The sequence below is a fragment of the Phoca vitulina genome, unplaced genomic scaffold (genome assembly GCF_004348235.1).
Source record: "Phoca vitulina isolate PV1807 unplaced genomic scaffold, GSC_HSeal_1.0 scaffold2, whole genome shotgun sequence".
Taxonomy (NCBI): Eukaryota; Metazoa; Chordata; class Mammalia; order Carnivora; family Phocidae; genus Phoca; species Phoca vitulina.
Window position 1 is genome coordinate 59,612,292 of NW_022589705.1, and position 17,247 is coordinate 59,629,538.

At 38.0% G+C, this 17,247-nt stretch overlaps 2 protein-coding genes across 3 annotated transcripts in view; one reads left to right on the forward strand and one right to left on the reverse strand.

Annotated features, from left to right (window-relative positions):
* ZYG11B (zyg-11 family member B, cell cycle regulator) overlaps positions 1-17,247 on the reverse strand; it is a 69,791-nt gene that overhangs the window by 40,669 nt on the left and 11,875 nt on the right. For both annotated transcript variants that reach the window (XR_004302336.1, XM_032428846.1), the window contains exon 2: positions 7,633-7,798. Coding sequence is in view for 1 of the 2 variants with exons in the window: in XM_032428846.1 (XP_032284737.1) it covers positions 7,633-7,798 (166 nt within the window). In the remaining variant the exon portion in view is untranslated. The remainder of the gene's footprint in view (positions 1-7,632; positions 7,799-17,247) is intronic.
* LOC116647454 (DNA-directed RNA polymerases I, II, and III subunit RPABC4) lies at positions 12,096-12,491 on the forward strand. The gene has a single exon (XM_032428859.1). It carries the CDS (start codon positions 12,146-12,148, stop codon positions 12,320-12,322), a length of 177 nt encoding a protein of 58 aa, XP_032284750.1. The 5' UTR covers positions 12,096-12,145; the 3' UTR covers positions 12,323-12,491.

A 17,247-nucleotide genomic window follows, 5' to 3' on the forward strand; every position in this document is an offset into this window, starting at 1 on the left:
ATGAAAAAAAAAAATCTATAGATGTCAACACTGAGATAACAGAAAATGTTAAAATTATTTGACAGATTTTATTTTTTTGAAGATTTTATTTATTTATTTGTCAGAGAGAGAGAGAGAGAACAAGCAGGGGGAGCAGTAGAGGGAGAGGAAGAAGCGGGCTCCCCGCTCAGTGGAGAGCCTGATGTGGGGCTCGATCCCAGCACCCTGGGATCATGACCTGAGCCAAAGGTAGACACTTAATCGACTGAGCCACCCAGGCGTCCCTATTTGACAGATTTTAAAGAAGCCATCATAAAAATGCACGTGAGCAATTATAAACATGCTCAAAAGCAATAAAAAATAGAAAGCCTCAGCAAAGAAATAGAAAATATAAAGAACCAAATGGGGCGCCTGGGTGGCTCAGTCAGTTAAGTGTCTGCCTTTGGCTCAGGTCATGATCTTTGGGTCCTGGGATTGAGCCCTGTGCCGGGCTCCCTGCTCATCGAGTCTGCTTGTCCCTTTCCCTCTGCCCCTTCCCCACCCCCACTCATGCTCTCTCAGGTAAATAAATAAAATCTTAAAAAAAAAAAAAAAAGAAGAACCAACTAGAAATCTTAGAACTGAAAAAAAAATAATGGTTGGGCTCAACAACAGAATGGAAGGAACAAGAGAATCAGTGAACTAAAAGATAAAACAATAGAAAATACCCAAATTTAAATAACAGGAAAGAAAAATAGACTGAAGAAAAAAAAAAACTGAACAGAGCTATTTGTGTCACTGAAGTCCCAGGAGAAGAGAAAGAGGGCAAGGCTGAAAAAATACTTGAAGAAATAATGGCTACCTATCAGAATGACTCAAACAGTAATAATAGCAAATGCTGGCAAGTTGTGGAGAAACTGGATCAGTCATATATTACTGGTAGAAATATAAAATGGGACTGTGACTCTGGAAAACAGTTTGGCAATTTCTTAAAACCTAAACACGCAACTACCATACAATCCTGCAATAGCATTCCTGGGAATTTATCCCAGAGAAATGAAGACATATGTTAAAACAAAACCTTCAAATGAATGATTATAGCATTATAAGATTCATAATATATTATATTATATTCATAACAGCTAAAAACTGGAAATTTAGATGTCCTTCAGTGGATGAATGTTTATACAAACTGATATACTCTGAAACATGGGCTACTCAGCAATAAAAAAGAATGGACTGATAAACACAACAATCTGGATGAATCTCCTCAGAATTATACGGAGTTAAAAAAGCCAACTCCAAAAGGTTACATACTGAATGGTTCCATTTATATAATATTCTTGAAATGTCAAAATTACAAAAATGGTTGCCGGGGATTATGGAGAGGGAAGGGGCAGGAGAGAAGTGAAGGTGGCTGTAAAAAGACAACATGAAGGATCTTTGTGGAGACAGAAATCTTGACCATACGTCAACATCCTGGTTGTACTATGGTTTTACAAGACACTATCACTGGAGAAAGAGGACCTCATCTAAATTATTTATTACAACTCCACGTGAATCAACAATTATCTAAAAATACAAAGTTTAGCGGGACACCTGCCTGACTCAGTTGGTAGAGTGTGTGACTCCTGATCATGGGGTCATGAGTTTGAGCCCCACGTTAGGCATAGAGAATACTTGAAACAAACAAACAAACAAAAAAGTCTTTGGAGGCACCTGGCGACTCTTGATCTCAGGGTTTTAAGTTCGAGCCCCACGTTGGGTGTAGAGATTAGTTAAAACTAATATCTTGGGGTACCTGGCTGGCTCAGACAGTGGAGCATGCAGGTCTTAATCTCTGGGTCATGAGTTCAGGCCCCATGTTGGGTTTGGAGATTGCTTAAATAAATAAACTAAAAAAAAAAAAATCTTGGGGTACCTGGGTGGCTCAGTCAGTTAAGTGTCTGCCTTCTGCTCAGGTCATGATCCCAGGGTCCTGGGATGCAGCCCCGTGTCGGGCTCCCTGCTCACTGGGGAGCCTGCTTCTCCCGCTCCTCCCCACTCTTGCTCTCTCTCTCTATCTCTGTCGTTATTTCTGTCTCCCTTTCTCAAATGGATGGATAAAATCTTAAAAAAAAAAATCTTTAGAGGTGCATGGGTGGCTCATTGGTTAAGTGTCCGACTCTGATCTCAGCTCAGGTCTTGATCTCAGGGTCGTGATTTCAAGCCCCGCGTTGGGCTTCATGCTGGGCATGGAGCCTACTTTTGAAAAAATCTTTAAAAGCAAACCAACAAATACATAAAACCAGGTTTAATTAAAAAAAAAAAAGATCACTCTGAGGAAAATTGAAGGCGTGCTGACATGGAGTTAAGGTAATTCCATCTGATGACTTCAATTTTCTTGCTTAGAGTAAATGGTAGAAAGTCTGAGAAGAGCAAAGAATATCTGAAACAATTATTAGGAGCACTGAGTAGCTGATCAGGGAAATGCTCAAAAACTCCTGGGTAGTGCTGAGAGGCCCCATCTTTATATTACTGACTTGACTCTTCACCATTCAGGTCTCAGCCTAGTTCCTGCCTCCCCAGAGAAGCTATCTCTGACCATGCAATCTAAAGTAGATGCCTTCTCTTTTTATTCTCTATGACAGAATTGTGTTTTTTCCCTCAGAGAACTGATCACAAGTTGTAATTCCATATATGTTTGTTTGCTCCTTAACTACAGTTAAGAAAGAAATAAGTCCCATTGAATTATATGATCCGTGAGAGCAAGATTCCTGTGTTCATTATTGTACACTCAATACCTAACGCAATGCCTGGCACACAACAGGTGTTTGATAATTTTCTTCTTCTCTGGTTCTTCCTTCCCATACATTTTACTTCTACTGGGCCTCTTCTGAACCCACTAGTAACTCCTTTCACACATACATTAAGGATCTTCTGCTAAGGACCCTTGTACAAACGAAAAATGGAAACAGATCCTGAGTTAGGACCAATGTTTTCCTGTTCACACCACAAAATATATTTACACATTTTAAAAAAGATTTTATTTATTTGACAGGGAGAGAGAGAGAGAGACAGCACACAAGCAGGGGAAGTGGCAGGCAGAAGGAGAGGGAGAAGCAGACTCCCTGCTGAGCAGGGAGCCCAAAGCGGGGCTGGATCCCAGGACCCTGGGATCACGATCTGAGCCAAAGGCAGACACTTAACTGACTAAATCACCCCAGTGCCCCTATTTACACATATTTTTTAATGTTAGTTTTGTCTTTTACAGATGAAACTTTAGACTCTTCAGTTAATTAAGACTCATTTTAATCTTATAGTGACTATCACAGTGCATTACAAAATTTGCTCTCAAATTTTGATATCATACACATACATGTAGTAAAACAGGTTACTCCTGGCCTCTCTGGGTCATTCTACATTAAGTAAATGTTTCTAGTGACTAAGTTTAAGTCTCTACATTTAAGAGTAATAAAATTAAAAGAGCAAAGAATTTTAAAAAGAGCATGAGATCTAGATATCAATCCTATGTTAAAATCCTGGTTTCAACATTTGCTATTTGACACTAGACAAATTATTCCACAAGTCTAAGATTCCTTATCTGTAAAAGGAAGACTCCTTATCTGTAAAAGGTAAGATTCTTTATGTGGGGTGCCTAGGTGGCTCAGATGGTTAAGTGTCTGCCTTCGGCTCAGGGCATGATCCCAGGGTCCTGGGATGAGTCCTGCATCGGGCTCCCTGCTCAGTGCAGAGCCTGCTTCTCCCTCTCCCTCTGCCATTTCCTCTGCTTGTGCTCTCTGGCTCTGTCTATCTCTCTGTCAAATAAATAAATAAAATCTTAAAAAAAAAAAAAAGATTCTTTATCTGTTGTGTGCCAGGCACTATGTTAGGTATTGAATAATTTTATTTCCCTCACAGGGACTGCTGTGAAGATTAAATAATATATATAAAAATCATTTTGTAAACTGAAAGCACTACACAAATGTCATTACTATATCTGAAGGAAATCTTTCTAGGTTATCTTCCCCTTCTTTCAAAAATAAACATACTGAAGAATCACCTATCTTTTTTCCATGACCAATAATTGTACTTGCTACAATGTATTTAAGCTAAATCTTCCTTTACTGTCATACTATCCACCTGGGTTGTTAGTCCGCAGCCTGTGCCCTTCAGATTATTAATTCTTAATTTGTTATGGTTAAAGAACCAAGGTAATTAGAACCATGTACATTTAAGAATATGCTGCAGGTTATCTACACTGATGTGGGTGCTATCTAGATATATCTGCGGGAGGAGGTAAGCTTAGTATCCTCCTACGCTATCATCTTTCTCAGTACTCCCATTTAAGAATATGCTCTAAATGAGGGTTCCTCAAGGGCTTTTTTTTTTTTTAATTTACTAGAGAGAGAGAGAGAGAGAGCAAGACAGAGAGAGAGCACGAGCAGGGAGCAGAGGAAGAGGGAGAAGCAGACTTCCTGCTGAGCAGGGAGCCAGATGTGGGGCTCAATCCCAGGACCCCAAGATCATGACCTGAGCAGAAGGCAGACATTTAACCGACTGAGCTACCCAGGCATCCCAAAGGCTTCTTTCAAGGACTAAAGTACAGAAGCCTAAATGCAAGGATTTTGCCCCAAAGCATTTTTTATTTCTTTCTGGTTTAGGCTATAGACAGCTGAGGTGACCAGCAATGTGACCTCCAGAGAAGTGGGGTACCGCTCGGGGAATATAAGTCCTCAGTCACCTAGAAAGTCTAGTTGACTGTTCAAGGATGCAATCCATTATGTTTCAAAAGGTATTACTCTTTTTTTTTTCCCCCAAAAGGCATTACTCTTTTCAATTTAATCCCAAAACAGAAGGCTAAACATGTCAAGATGCATCAATTTAGATTAGGTACACAATATAACACAGAGGCATTACATTAGATGGCAAATATCTTATTCTGATTCCTAGCTCTTAAACACACATTTCTTGGAAAACTTTTAGCACCATGACACAGAACAAGCAATGATTATGACAAGAGAATCAAAGATCCCAGTAAGTAAAACTCTTTAGCATCGGGCTTATTTTAATAAAAACTACTACCAATACCATTACTCCTTTGAATTGGGAAAATAAGAAAAAAATTTGAATGTAAATAAGTTAAGATTTTCTAAAATCATTATGTTATTAGAAAAAATGATATTATAAATTCTAAGTGTTCATAGAACTTTTTTCCATTTTATTATGAAAATGTTCAAATACACAGAAAAATTGATGGAACAACTTTTTAAAATTGTGACAAGAATTGGCAGTATGTTCTTTTGCATATTGTCAGTAGTATCTACTCTTTTTTGTTTTTCAATTTTTTATATTTTAATTATTATCTATCTTAATCTACATCTGACAAATTCATAAGTTGAATTTCAAACTTGTCATGTAACATATAACACAGCCTAGAAATACTGTAAGGCTTTTTTTCACAGATTGCTTTTTTAATTTTTATTTTTACTACTGAAGTATAGTTGACATACACTATTATATTAGCTTCAGGTAAGTACTATCTACTCTTGTCTCTTTTGCAAAGAGATTAATTCAGAACAGTTTTTGGGGAATGAGGCAGGAAATAACATTGGGGTAATACAAATGGGGACAGCAAGTTATTTCTCTGACCCTCAGTTTCCTCATCTTGAAAAGAAGAGGTAGAAAACACATTCTGATGACACTACTCTGGAGGGTAATTTTTAGTTACACTTACTTAAAAACTACTTCCATTATTTTACCCATATAAAGGTATGGTTTACCCATTTGCCACAGAGCTAGCATATAATAACAAGTATCTAATAAATGTTAGCTGCTATTATTAGCTATCAGTAGTTATAGTTCAAAAAGAATCTATATAATAACAAGTATCTAATAAATGTTAGCTGCTATTATTAGCTATCAGTAGTTACAGTTCAAAAAGAATCTGGCAAATTAAGACTTTATTTATTTATTTTTTTAAAGATTTTATTTATTTATTTGACAGAGAGAGACACAGCCAGAGAGGGAACACAAGCAGGGGGAGTGGGAGAGGGAGAAGCAGGCCCCCCGCGGAGCAGAGAGCCCAATGCGGGGCTCGATCCCAGGACCCCGGGACCACGACCCGAGCCGAAGGCAGACGCCCAACAACTGAGCCACCCAGGCGCCCCAAATTAAGACTGTAGTTAACATTTACTTTTTTTTTTTTAACATTTACTTTTTTGATTTACAAGATTAGTTATATGTATATATATTTAAATTGAATATGTTAGGCATAGTCATTAAATTGAGACCAGAAAGAAATGAAAGCACTGACATAACCTCTTAAATTATTGTGCAGCTTTGTAAGGGACCTTTAACTTTACCATATGTAGCACCTATTGATATTAACCCAGTTCCTTTGGCAGGCTGAATTCAAAGAGACTACAGACTTGAGCAACTTAGTGAAAACCAAGGAATTCAAACATCTTCTTCCAAAATTATTCCAAAATGCCTCAATTATACCCTTATTTCTCCCACCCTTCCTTGGAATGCATTATCTGCATTCATACTTTATATATATATAAAGCCACAGCAAAAGTGTACAGCATTATCTGGCATCTAGGAACAGGAATATCTCTAATGTGGATGTAGGAAGATTGTGTGGCAGTGAAAACAGCACAGATTTGGAATCAGACAGACTTTCATTTGAACTAGGACTCTACCATTTACCAGCATTATGACCTTTAACAACTTACTTCTCTGAATCAGTTTCCTTATCTGTATACGAATGGGATAATAATGGTTATTTTATAGGGTTTTTGAGAAAATTCAAGGAAAACATAAAATGCCTGGCACGTAACAATCAGTAAATGATATTATTATTGTCACATATTCATTCTATTTTATAGTTGTGGACAAATTATATTTCCTACTTGAAAGAGTTTATAAACCAGAAATTAAAAAGGCATTATGTATTTCAACTTAAAACTTAATCAGAAACAACAAAAATCCTCTACATAAACAGAATTCCACAGATAAGACTTTCCCAATTTATTTTCAAAATCTGTTTTTGAAAACAGAAGTATTAAATTAGCTATGCTTTCCCAATTCAAATATCAAAAGCAGAAACTCGTTTTTCCATAATTTATTTATTTTTCCCACTGCCAAATGAAGATGTAAGGTATTTTATACCAGCAAACTTCTAATATTTGATTTTTTTTTTTTTAAAGATTTTATTTATTTGACAGAGAGATAGAGAGCACAAGTAGGCAGAGTGGCAGGCAGAGGGAGAGGGAGAAGCAGGCTCTCCGCCGAGCAGGGAGCTGGACATGGGGCTCGATCCCAGGACCCCAGGATCATGACCCGAGCCGAAGGCAGCCGCTTAACCGACTGAGCCACCCAGGCGCCCCTATACCAGCAAACTTCTAAATGGATATTTTGAAAGATAAGTTATTTTTGCCATGGGAAAGGCAAAAAAAAAAAAAGAAGAAGAAGAAAGAAAAAAAGCAATTTTCCTAGATTGGAAAAGAAAAATGCTTATTCCAAATTACATAGTAAGTATCAGAACAGGCAAAAATAAATGAATTCCTTTTCCTGGAATCAGACTCATCTGGCCTTTTCTAAGAAAATAATTAAATGGCCACAGCAGCACTTCAAAATCCAATGCCAATTAACAGCACATAATTCTTATTTCCTCTGCTTATTTTTTTTTACCATGAAAAGCCATGGTCTGAAGCAGTCGATCAGCCACCTCCTGTGGGAATACTCCAGGTTCCTGTAGACACAACGTTCCATCTTGTCTTGCTGAACAGAACTTCTCAAGGTGAGTAGTCAGGAAATTCAAGCAGATATCAAGTAAGGAATAGGGAGATGCTTCCTCCTTGGAGCCCAGGAAAAAACATAAAGGGAACACAAAAGCCAACAAGTTAGTTTCCAGAAAAGGAGAAAACAAAACATTCATTTACACATTCAACAAGTATTTTTACTCAGTGTCTACCATATGCTAGATACTGTGTTAGGCAGTGGGAATATAATAGGTAACCCATGTTCTCAAGAAGAAGAGAAACATTTAAACAAGTATTTACATAAAGTACATTACATACAATATTAGAGGTCATACTGAGTAGTATGTAAGTACAAGCAGGGTGCCCTAATCAGTCAAGGATGGTCAGGGAAGACCTCAGAGGTATAGCAGATTAATCTCCCTAAATTACTACCCATGACGCTCCCCTGCTCAAACCTTCCACAGACTTCCATGGGCCTGAAGACAAAAAATAAAATTCTTAGATTGTTAGACTGATGCCTGGGTTCTTTCAAAATCTAGACTAAATTTACTCTCAAACTTATCTCTCATAAAATCCCCATCCCAATCTGATAATTCAAATATGATGAATTTGTTTGGGCAAAAGAATTTGCTATAGGTGTTAACATCCTCAAAATAGAAAAAGGTTAACCCTGCTATTCCAGTCTGAGGAATAAAGAACTAATCAAATAAGCACAAAGATTTAAGTGTAAGGGTTTTAACTATAGAAACAAATACTGTAAATGTCCCCAATAATAATATAATTAAAATATAATTATAGTAGCTGTCATCCATTAGGTGCTTTCTTTATGATTGTGCTGAGTATCTTACATGAATTATCCACTAGTTCGGTGATGCCTTTGTTAATTTCCCAAGGCAGAATTTTACTCTCAGCACCTGACAAATTAAATTGCACATAACAACAGCTATTAGGTACTGAATGACAGCTATGTGGTACTAGGCACTAATCTAGCTTCTTTATATATACTTGCAATCTTCAAAAGTTTGTTTTGAACAAGGCAGATAAACAGGCTCAGAGGGGTGCCTGGGTGGCTCAATCCATTAAGCCTCTGCCTTCAGCTTGGGTCATGATCCCTGGGTCCTGGGATGGAGCCCCACTTCGGGATCCCTGCTTAGCAGGGAGCCTGCTTCTGCTTCTCCCTCCCCTCTGCTGCTCACACTGCTTGTGCTCTCTCGCTCTGTGAAATAAATAAATAAAATCTTAAAAACAAAACAAAACTGCGGCTCAGAAAAAATAATTTACATGTCAAAGATAAACAGCCAGCAGATGGCAGAGCAAGAATAAAAATTAAAACAGCTATTTTTCGGGGTGCCTGGGTGGCTCAGTCGGTTAAGCGTCTGCCTTCGGCTCAGGTCGTGATCTCAGGGTCCTGGGATCGAGCCCCGCATCGGGCTCCCTGCTCTGCGGGAAGCCTGCTTTTCCCTCTCCCACTCCCCCTGCTTGTGTTCCCTCTCTCGCTGTGTCTCTGTCAAATAAATAAATAAAATCTTTTAAAAAAAAAAACAACAGCTATTTTTCATGAAACACTAAGCCTCAGGTCCCGGTTCAGAGTTCTTTAGATACATGAGTTCTTTCAATTTTTACATCCTATGAATCAAGCACCATTATAATATGCATTTTAAAAATGAAACTGAGGTTTAGGTTAAATATCTTCCTTATATTTACATGGCCAACATGTTGCTAAACTGGGACTCCCAAAACAAGAATGAGGCCACAGCCTATATTTTTAAGTTTTTAACCACTACGCTATCATAATATTATAATCATAATTATTGAGCTCATACTACTTGTTAACATACGCTATATGCTATAAACTATGTTAAACACCTTACATATATAATTTCATTTACTTCTCATAAAAATTCTATAAGTTAAATTCTTTCAGTATCCCCATTCTACAAAGATGAGGATACTGAAGTTTTGAGGGGTTAAGTAATTTACCTATGATGATACAGCTAAGAAGCAGCAGAGCCATCAGACCCCAGGCAATCTGACTATAGAGTTCAGTTTGTGCTTTAATAAATCACTACAGTGGCTGCCATTTATATCTGACTCCAAATCTAGGTTTCTTTTACAACCCCATGTTAATCACAGTTTTTTATGACTGTATGTCTCCCCAACTAGACCATGATGTTCTTCAAGTTCAAGGAACCTATTAACACTTTCTTTATATCCCTAGCACCCAGCATAGTCTCTGACATTTGCCAGTTCAAAAAAAAGGAGTTCAAATTAGAAGACTACTAAAGGGACTTGCCCCGTGTCACAATATTTCTAAGAAGTGGGGCCAAGGAATGCCTGGGTGGCTCAGTCAGTTAAGCGTCTGCCTTCGGCTCATGGCATGATCTTGGGGTCTTGGGATCGAGCCCCGTGGCAGGCTTCCTGCCCGGCAGGGAGTCTGCTTCTCCCCCTCCCCTTCATGTTCTCGCTCTCAAATAAATAAATAAAATCTTAAAAAAAAAAAAAAAAAAAAAAAAATGGGGCAAAGACACAACCCAGATCTGTTGATAATGAAGTCCATACCTTTTCCACTATACCATACCATCTCTCAGAACAATTATTAGTTTGGCACTAATATAAATTCCAAAAAACAATTTGGGGACCAGTTCGCTGTTATGATGGCTCAGACATGAGGTGTTGATGCTGTGGATTAGGGTAGAGGCAATGAACATGGAAAAAAAATCAAAAGTGAAAAATAATTTGAGGGAATAATTAACAACATGTAGTAAGCATTTCTGAATCCCCAGTACCAAGCACAATGCCTGGCACTCTACTAAACAGGTGAATGTTATTTGAAGGACTGACCAACATTCATACAGCATACTTTTGACATATATTATCTCATTTAGCCCTCACAACAGTCTTGTGGAGCTGGTATAGTAGACACCATTTTGTATAAGAGAATACCAGAGCTCAGAAAGAATAAAAGACTCAAATTCATCCAGTTAGAATGTGAAAGAATTGAGCCAAGGTATCAAGGTATTTAATTCCAAACATTACACCCTTTTTCTCATTTCATATAGCACCCTCTGGTGACAGAGGAAGGGAGGTGGAGGAAGGGAAGCTGAGATATTAAAAAAAATAGTAACTCCAAGATTTAAAGTAGGAGTTAACCAGGGTAACCTGGGAGAAAAAGTGTGTGTGTTTGTGTGTAGCAAGAGAGGAGCACGATAAAGCACATGGGATAAAATGCTAAACGTCTGGGCAATTTTCGTGACTGCTATGTGAGAATTCTTTGTATTATTTTTGCAACTTTTTATAAGTCTGAAATTGTCAAAATAAAAAGTTAGAAAATAAAAATAAAAAATAGTGGATATGGAATACTTCCATAATCTCACTGACAAAACTGATAAGAAGACTAGGCAAAGGATTATTTCTTCAGAGGAATTTGTTGTAGTCAATGAGAGTCTGTCTGTTCAGGCAAGGACAGAAAAGGAACTAAGGCTCTGGTGAAAGAACTGAGCTGAATATGCAGATTTAAATAGCATCCCCTAGTGGTGACAGCTGAATGGTAAGAATAGATAAATTCTCAGAGGGAGTGATCAGGAGAGGTAACTAAGCCCTGTAATTAACTATCACAAGTACAGGGGGGCAGAATGACATGGTCCCTGAACAATGGCTGAAAAAAATACCCTACGGCAAATAGGAAAAACAACAATTCCAGTATGAAACAACAGTGCAGCTCTTTTTAATTTTTTTTTTAGTTAATGTGTTTTCTGGAACAGGATATAATCCTGACAGTGAATTATTCAAATAAAGTTTTTCCAGACTGGTCCTCTCAAATACTGCTGGTCAGAGTGTAAACTGGCACAATTTTTCGGATATGAAAGATTTAATAATCATAAAAACATCCACACTCTTGATCCAGTACTTCTTCATTAGGTAGAATTTACGTAAAAATGGTAAATAATCATAGATATTAACAAAGGTATTTACATAAAGGGATTGATGACAGTTTTTCTGACCCCCCTCCAAAAAAAATCCACACATACAAATATCTAAAATAAGAGAGGGGCGCCTGGGTGGCTCAGTTGGTTAAGCGACTGCCTTCGGCTCAGGTCATGATCCTGGAGTCCCTGGATCGAGTCCCGCATCAGGCTCCCTGCTCGGCGGGAAGCCTGCTTCTCCCTCTCCCACTCCCCCTGTTTGTGTTCCCTCTCTCGCTGTGTCTTTCTCTGTCAAATAAATAAATAAATAAAATCTTTAAAAAATAAATAAATAAATAAAATAAAATAAGAGAAAAGGATAAGCAAATCATGGTATATCAATTCTATATAATATTACACAGCAATATGTATGTTTCTGAATAACTTTTAATGACATAGCAAAATGTTAAGAGTAAAATATTACTGGGAGCCATAATCTGCCGCGAACTTCAGAGTACTTAGTTTCTGGGGGGACTATCAATGGACACCCAAAAGGACGTTCAACCCCCGAAGCAGCAGCCGATGATATACATCTGCGGAGAATGTCACACAGAAAATGAAATAAAATCCAGGGATCCAATCAGATGCAGAGAATGTGGATACAGAATAATGTACAAGAAAAGGACTAAAAGATTGGTGGTTTTTGATGCTCGATGAAACATGGAATTCAGAGGATTATCTTCATTTGTACTTGGATTTGCTGTTAATGTTGTATAGCTTTTGATTAGTGTATATATCTTTACAAATACAAATAACATTTCATTTTAAAATCCATCTTGTATTTAGATATCTATTTAATAGTTTCTATAAAGAAAAGTTTTTTGTTCAATTAAAAAAAAAAAAAAAAAGAGTAAAATATTACTAAGCTAAATAAAAACTGTATGTAGCAGGATTTCAATTAAACATCTACACAGTCATAGGAGATTATATTGCCTGAAAACTGTTTCAGAAGCTTAGAAAGCTACCTCTAAACTAAGTATGTTGTGGTGTATCTATAGAGAAGAACAAGGGAAAGAAATGAAATAAAAAAGGAGAGAGGCTACCTCAAGGTTAGGGCGATGTGGCACAGAGGAACACATGGGGGGAAAAAATTGCAGTGGTCATGTTCTATTTCTTAAGTTGGGATGCCAGGTTTTTAGATATTGGTTTTTTTTTTTAAAGGTTTTATTTATTTAAATATTGGTTTATTATGTTCCATAACTTACATAAATGTTCATATGGCTTTTTGAATATATCAAATTATTAAAAATGGAAAAAGACAAAAAATAAAAATTAGTGGAAATGAAAAAAAGCTGTTTCTGTTTTTTTAAGATTTTATTTATTTATTTGACTGGGTGGGGGGAGAGAGCAAGCACAAACGGGGGAGCAGCAGGCAGAGGGAGAAGCAGGCTTCCCGCTGAGCAAGGAGCCTGATGTGGGGCTCAATCCCAGGACCCTGGGATCACAACCAGAGCCGAAGGCAGTCGCTTAATGGACTGAGCCACCCAGGTGTCCCTGTTTCTGCTTTTCAAATATCATAAGATAACCAAGAAACTATCATTTTATCAAAGATATTTTTCAGTATGTGTATTCAAACTAAAATAGACATTTTTATTAGACTCAGTAACATTTTTTTTTTTTTTTCAAAGATTTTATTTATTTATTTGAGACAGAGAGAGAGAGCACATGAGATGGGGGAGGGTCAGAGGGAGAAGCAGGCTCCCTGCCGAGCAGGGAGCCCGATGCGGGACTCGATCCAGGGACTCCAGGATCATGACCTGAGCCGAAGGCAGTCGCTTAACCAACTGAGCCACCCAGGCGCCCTAGACTCAGTAACATTTTAATTTTGAATGAAAACATTTATGTATATACACACACATACATATGCATACTTATTATTCCTAAATTGGCCATAATGTAACTTCTCACCACTGCTCTTATACCCTTTCCCTACACAGTCTTACATTCCCTAGGGGTTTTAACATCGGATAATGATGGACTGGGTTGCAAAGGAGTCTTGGGAAGATTTTCAGAGGAAAGGGAGAGAGGCAGCTATGATGTATAAGGGAAGCAGACAAGAAATAAAAAGAGATTTTGGAGAAGCATATCTGTGAACTCTGTTCTACTTTACAATGTTCCAAAATTTGCAAATAAAGACTTAAGAGTTATTTTGAAATGACTTTTTGGCTGCGGGGGATTATGTTCCATGGATTATGACACTGCTGAGACTAGATACATAAGTCACAACTTAAATAGTTAAACATAAGCAATTAAAGAATTTATTCTACTATTAAAGGTAGGTGTATACACATATCTTCTCTTCTGCTCCTGCCTTTATGTATCACAGAGCAGGGCCTTGAAGGAACAAAACAGAGGAAAAGGATGACTAGAATGAAAGGAGGTCAGAAGAAGTCTTGACATGACATTACCTAGGGGAGACACAGAAGGCTCCCAGATGTTGAAAAAAAAAGAAAAAAGAAAGAAAATAGTAGGAATTTTCATCAATATACATCTGTCTGGCACTTCAATTTACAAAGCCTTTCAAAACAATCATGATGACTCTGTGAGTTATGGACAATAGAAATTATTTCTGTTAGGAACCTGAGGTTCAGAGGAATGTTTACCAGTGGTAGCCATGCGCCCTTTCTTTATACATGCTGTTCCCTCTTCTTAGAATGCCCTTCTGCACCTGTCCATCTATCAAATTCCTATTCATACTACAAGAGCCAGCACCTATGTCCACTCCTCTATGGTGTCCCTCATGCACCAAAACACAGGCAGATACAATCCCACTACACTCTGTGTATAGTTCTATTATAGTTATCTACTTTTGCTTCCATGGCTGTCTCCCCCTCTAGACTATGATTCAAAATTTTTTCTTCCTGTGGCCCACTTAGGTGGGGCAAAAAACTTCATAGCCTACCCATCCTTCTTGGTTCCCAAGTTCCAGTTGGAAAGAGTGTTAACAATGAAGTATCATTACAAGGACAAAAAATTTTTTTTAAGATTTTTTAATTTATTTATTTGGCAGAGAGAGACACAGCGAGAGAGGGAAGACAAGCAAGGGGAGTGGGAGAGGGAGAAGCAGGCTTTCTGCAGAGCAGGGAGCCCGATGCGGGGCTCGATCCCAGGACCCTGGGACCATGACCTGGGCCGAAGGCGGATGCTTAAGGACTGAGCCACCCAGGTGCCCCTACAAGGAAATTTTATAAATATCTGGTTTAACAACAGGAAAATGAATGTTTCCTATTTAACAACACATTGTCACAATCTAAATTTGGAAATTTTTATGTCAAAAATATTATTGGGGCGCCTGGGTGGCTCAGTCGTTAAGCGTCTGCCTTCAGCTCAGGTCATGATCCCAGGGTCCTGGGATCGAGCCCCACATCGGGCTCCCTGCTTTGGTGGGAAGCCTGCTTCTCCCTCTCTCACTCCCCCTGCTTGTGCTCTCTCTCTCGCTGTGTCTCTCTCTGTCAAATAAATAAAATCTTTAAAAATATATATATATATTATTAATGCAAATATACATCACCATACATGAGATTAACCAAATAAAACACAACAAATGATATCAATAATGAAGTTAAATTAATGACAATTCATAATTAAGATAAAAAACTAGCAACCATAAAAAAACTACCAACTCAAACACTGCTGATGCATTGATTACAAAGCTCTCTTCCAAGAAATTACAGGAATTCCAAAAAGCTACATTTGTACATATGTAGTAGGAGCTTTGCAACACTTGCAAGTGTCAGACTTCTTCATAAAAGAGTCTTCAATAAACTCGTAATCCGCTAACTTTAGCTTTATGATTACTAAATTGTAGTAATTCTTAGTAACTAAGTAGTTCTCTAGTATGGAGGCTTTAGTACATAAAAATTAACGTTTGAGGAACTGCATCATTTACCAGCCCCTAGGAGTTAGGAAAGGATTTTTAGAACAGTTCATCATCTATCAGAAGGAGCTCAATGTCCCACATACTGAAAACGACTGGGGTTAAGACCCAAGCCTTATCCATTTTTATGTCCTCTACTCTGGTACAGAGCGAATGACTGGTGTCTACTGAGTGTGTGAATAAATGAACTATCTATAAGCAGATTCCCTGCTTTTGAAACACTGCTTCTTATAAGAACATGGTACAGCTAGGGGTATGGGATAATGAAGACAGGGCAAAAAAAGAATAGCTCCTCAAAACAGCTTTTTCCACTTGACTAGTTTCTAATAGCAAGAAAATGTCTTACCGAGATATCAACTCTCTTTCTCTCCCTCTCTTCAGAAAAGACATCCATGCACTTATAGCAGTATATCTTTTTGGATGGCTTTCCATTTCTTTAGAACTCAGCTCCATACCTTCCAGACAACAAAAAGGATCTCTCCTTACCTATCACCCATTAAAATCCTAGGTCCAGTATTCCTTCTACTAACTACAATGCCTCTGTAAAAGTCATTTCATTTTTGTGCCTCAGCTTCCTTATCCATAAAATGACATTTGTAATATTTTTCCTTTCACTTCATAAGGTTATTGTATCAAATGAAATAAAGGATATGAATATGCTTTGTTAACTCTAAGACATTGTTACCAGGGACATCCATAAAGTGTATTTTTCCTTGTAATTAATCAAAAGAGAAACCTCATTACTGAGAGGTTCTGGAGGCCACAGGGTCTGTCTTTGAGGAATCTCATATCGACACTCATTAGCTCTTCCTAAACCTTCTCATGGCTTTCTTTTAATCATCCTTGATTTTTCTTTTTTCTTTTTTTTTTGCTTTCTTATATTCTCTTTCCTTGAAGTATTTATATTTAGTCATCTACACAACACTCAGCTAGAGGCATTCTCAGTCCCCATGACTTAGTTATCTATCTTGTAGGTTGGTTTGTTTTAGAATTTTATTTTATTTTATTTTTTTTTTTTTTAAAGATTTTATTTATTTATTTGAGACAGAGAGAATGAGAGAGAGAGAGCACATGAGAGGGGGGAGGGGCAGAGGGAGAAGCAGACCCCCTGCCGAGCAGGGAGCCCGATGCGGGACTCGATCCTGGGACTCCAGGATCATGACCTGAGCCGAAGGCAGTCGCTTAACCAACTGAGCCACCCAGGCGCCCGGTTTGTTTTAGAATTTTAAAAGCTTCGGGCGCCTGGGTGGCTCAGTCGTTGGGCGTCTGCCTTCAGCTCAGGTCATGATCCCAGGGTCCTGGGATTGAGCCCCGCATCGGGCTCCCTGCTCGGCAGGAAGCCTGCTTCTCCCTCTCCCATTCCCCTGCTTGTTTCTCTCTCTCACTGTGTCTCTCTCTGTCAAATAAATAAAATCTTAAAAAAAAAAAAAAAAAAGCTTCATCAGTTACTATATTACCAGGGTCATGGTAAAGCAGCATTTCAATATTCTAAGCAGTGGCCCATCCATTTCTACCAACTGGGGAGGTGGGGAACACTGGGAATTGTCTATATATCACAACCGTAGTCTACTGTTGGAGGGGACTGGGGCTTCCACTGCTACTAGTATGACAAAAAACTGAAAGAGATCAGGGATCTTTTTTTTTTTTTTTTTAAAGATTTTATTTATTTATTTGAGAGAGAGAATGAGATAGAGAGATCATGAGG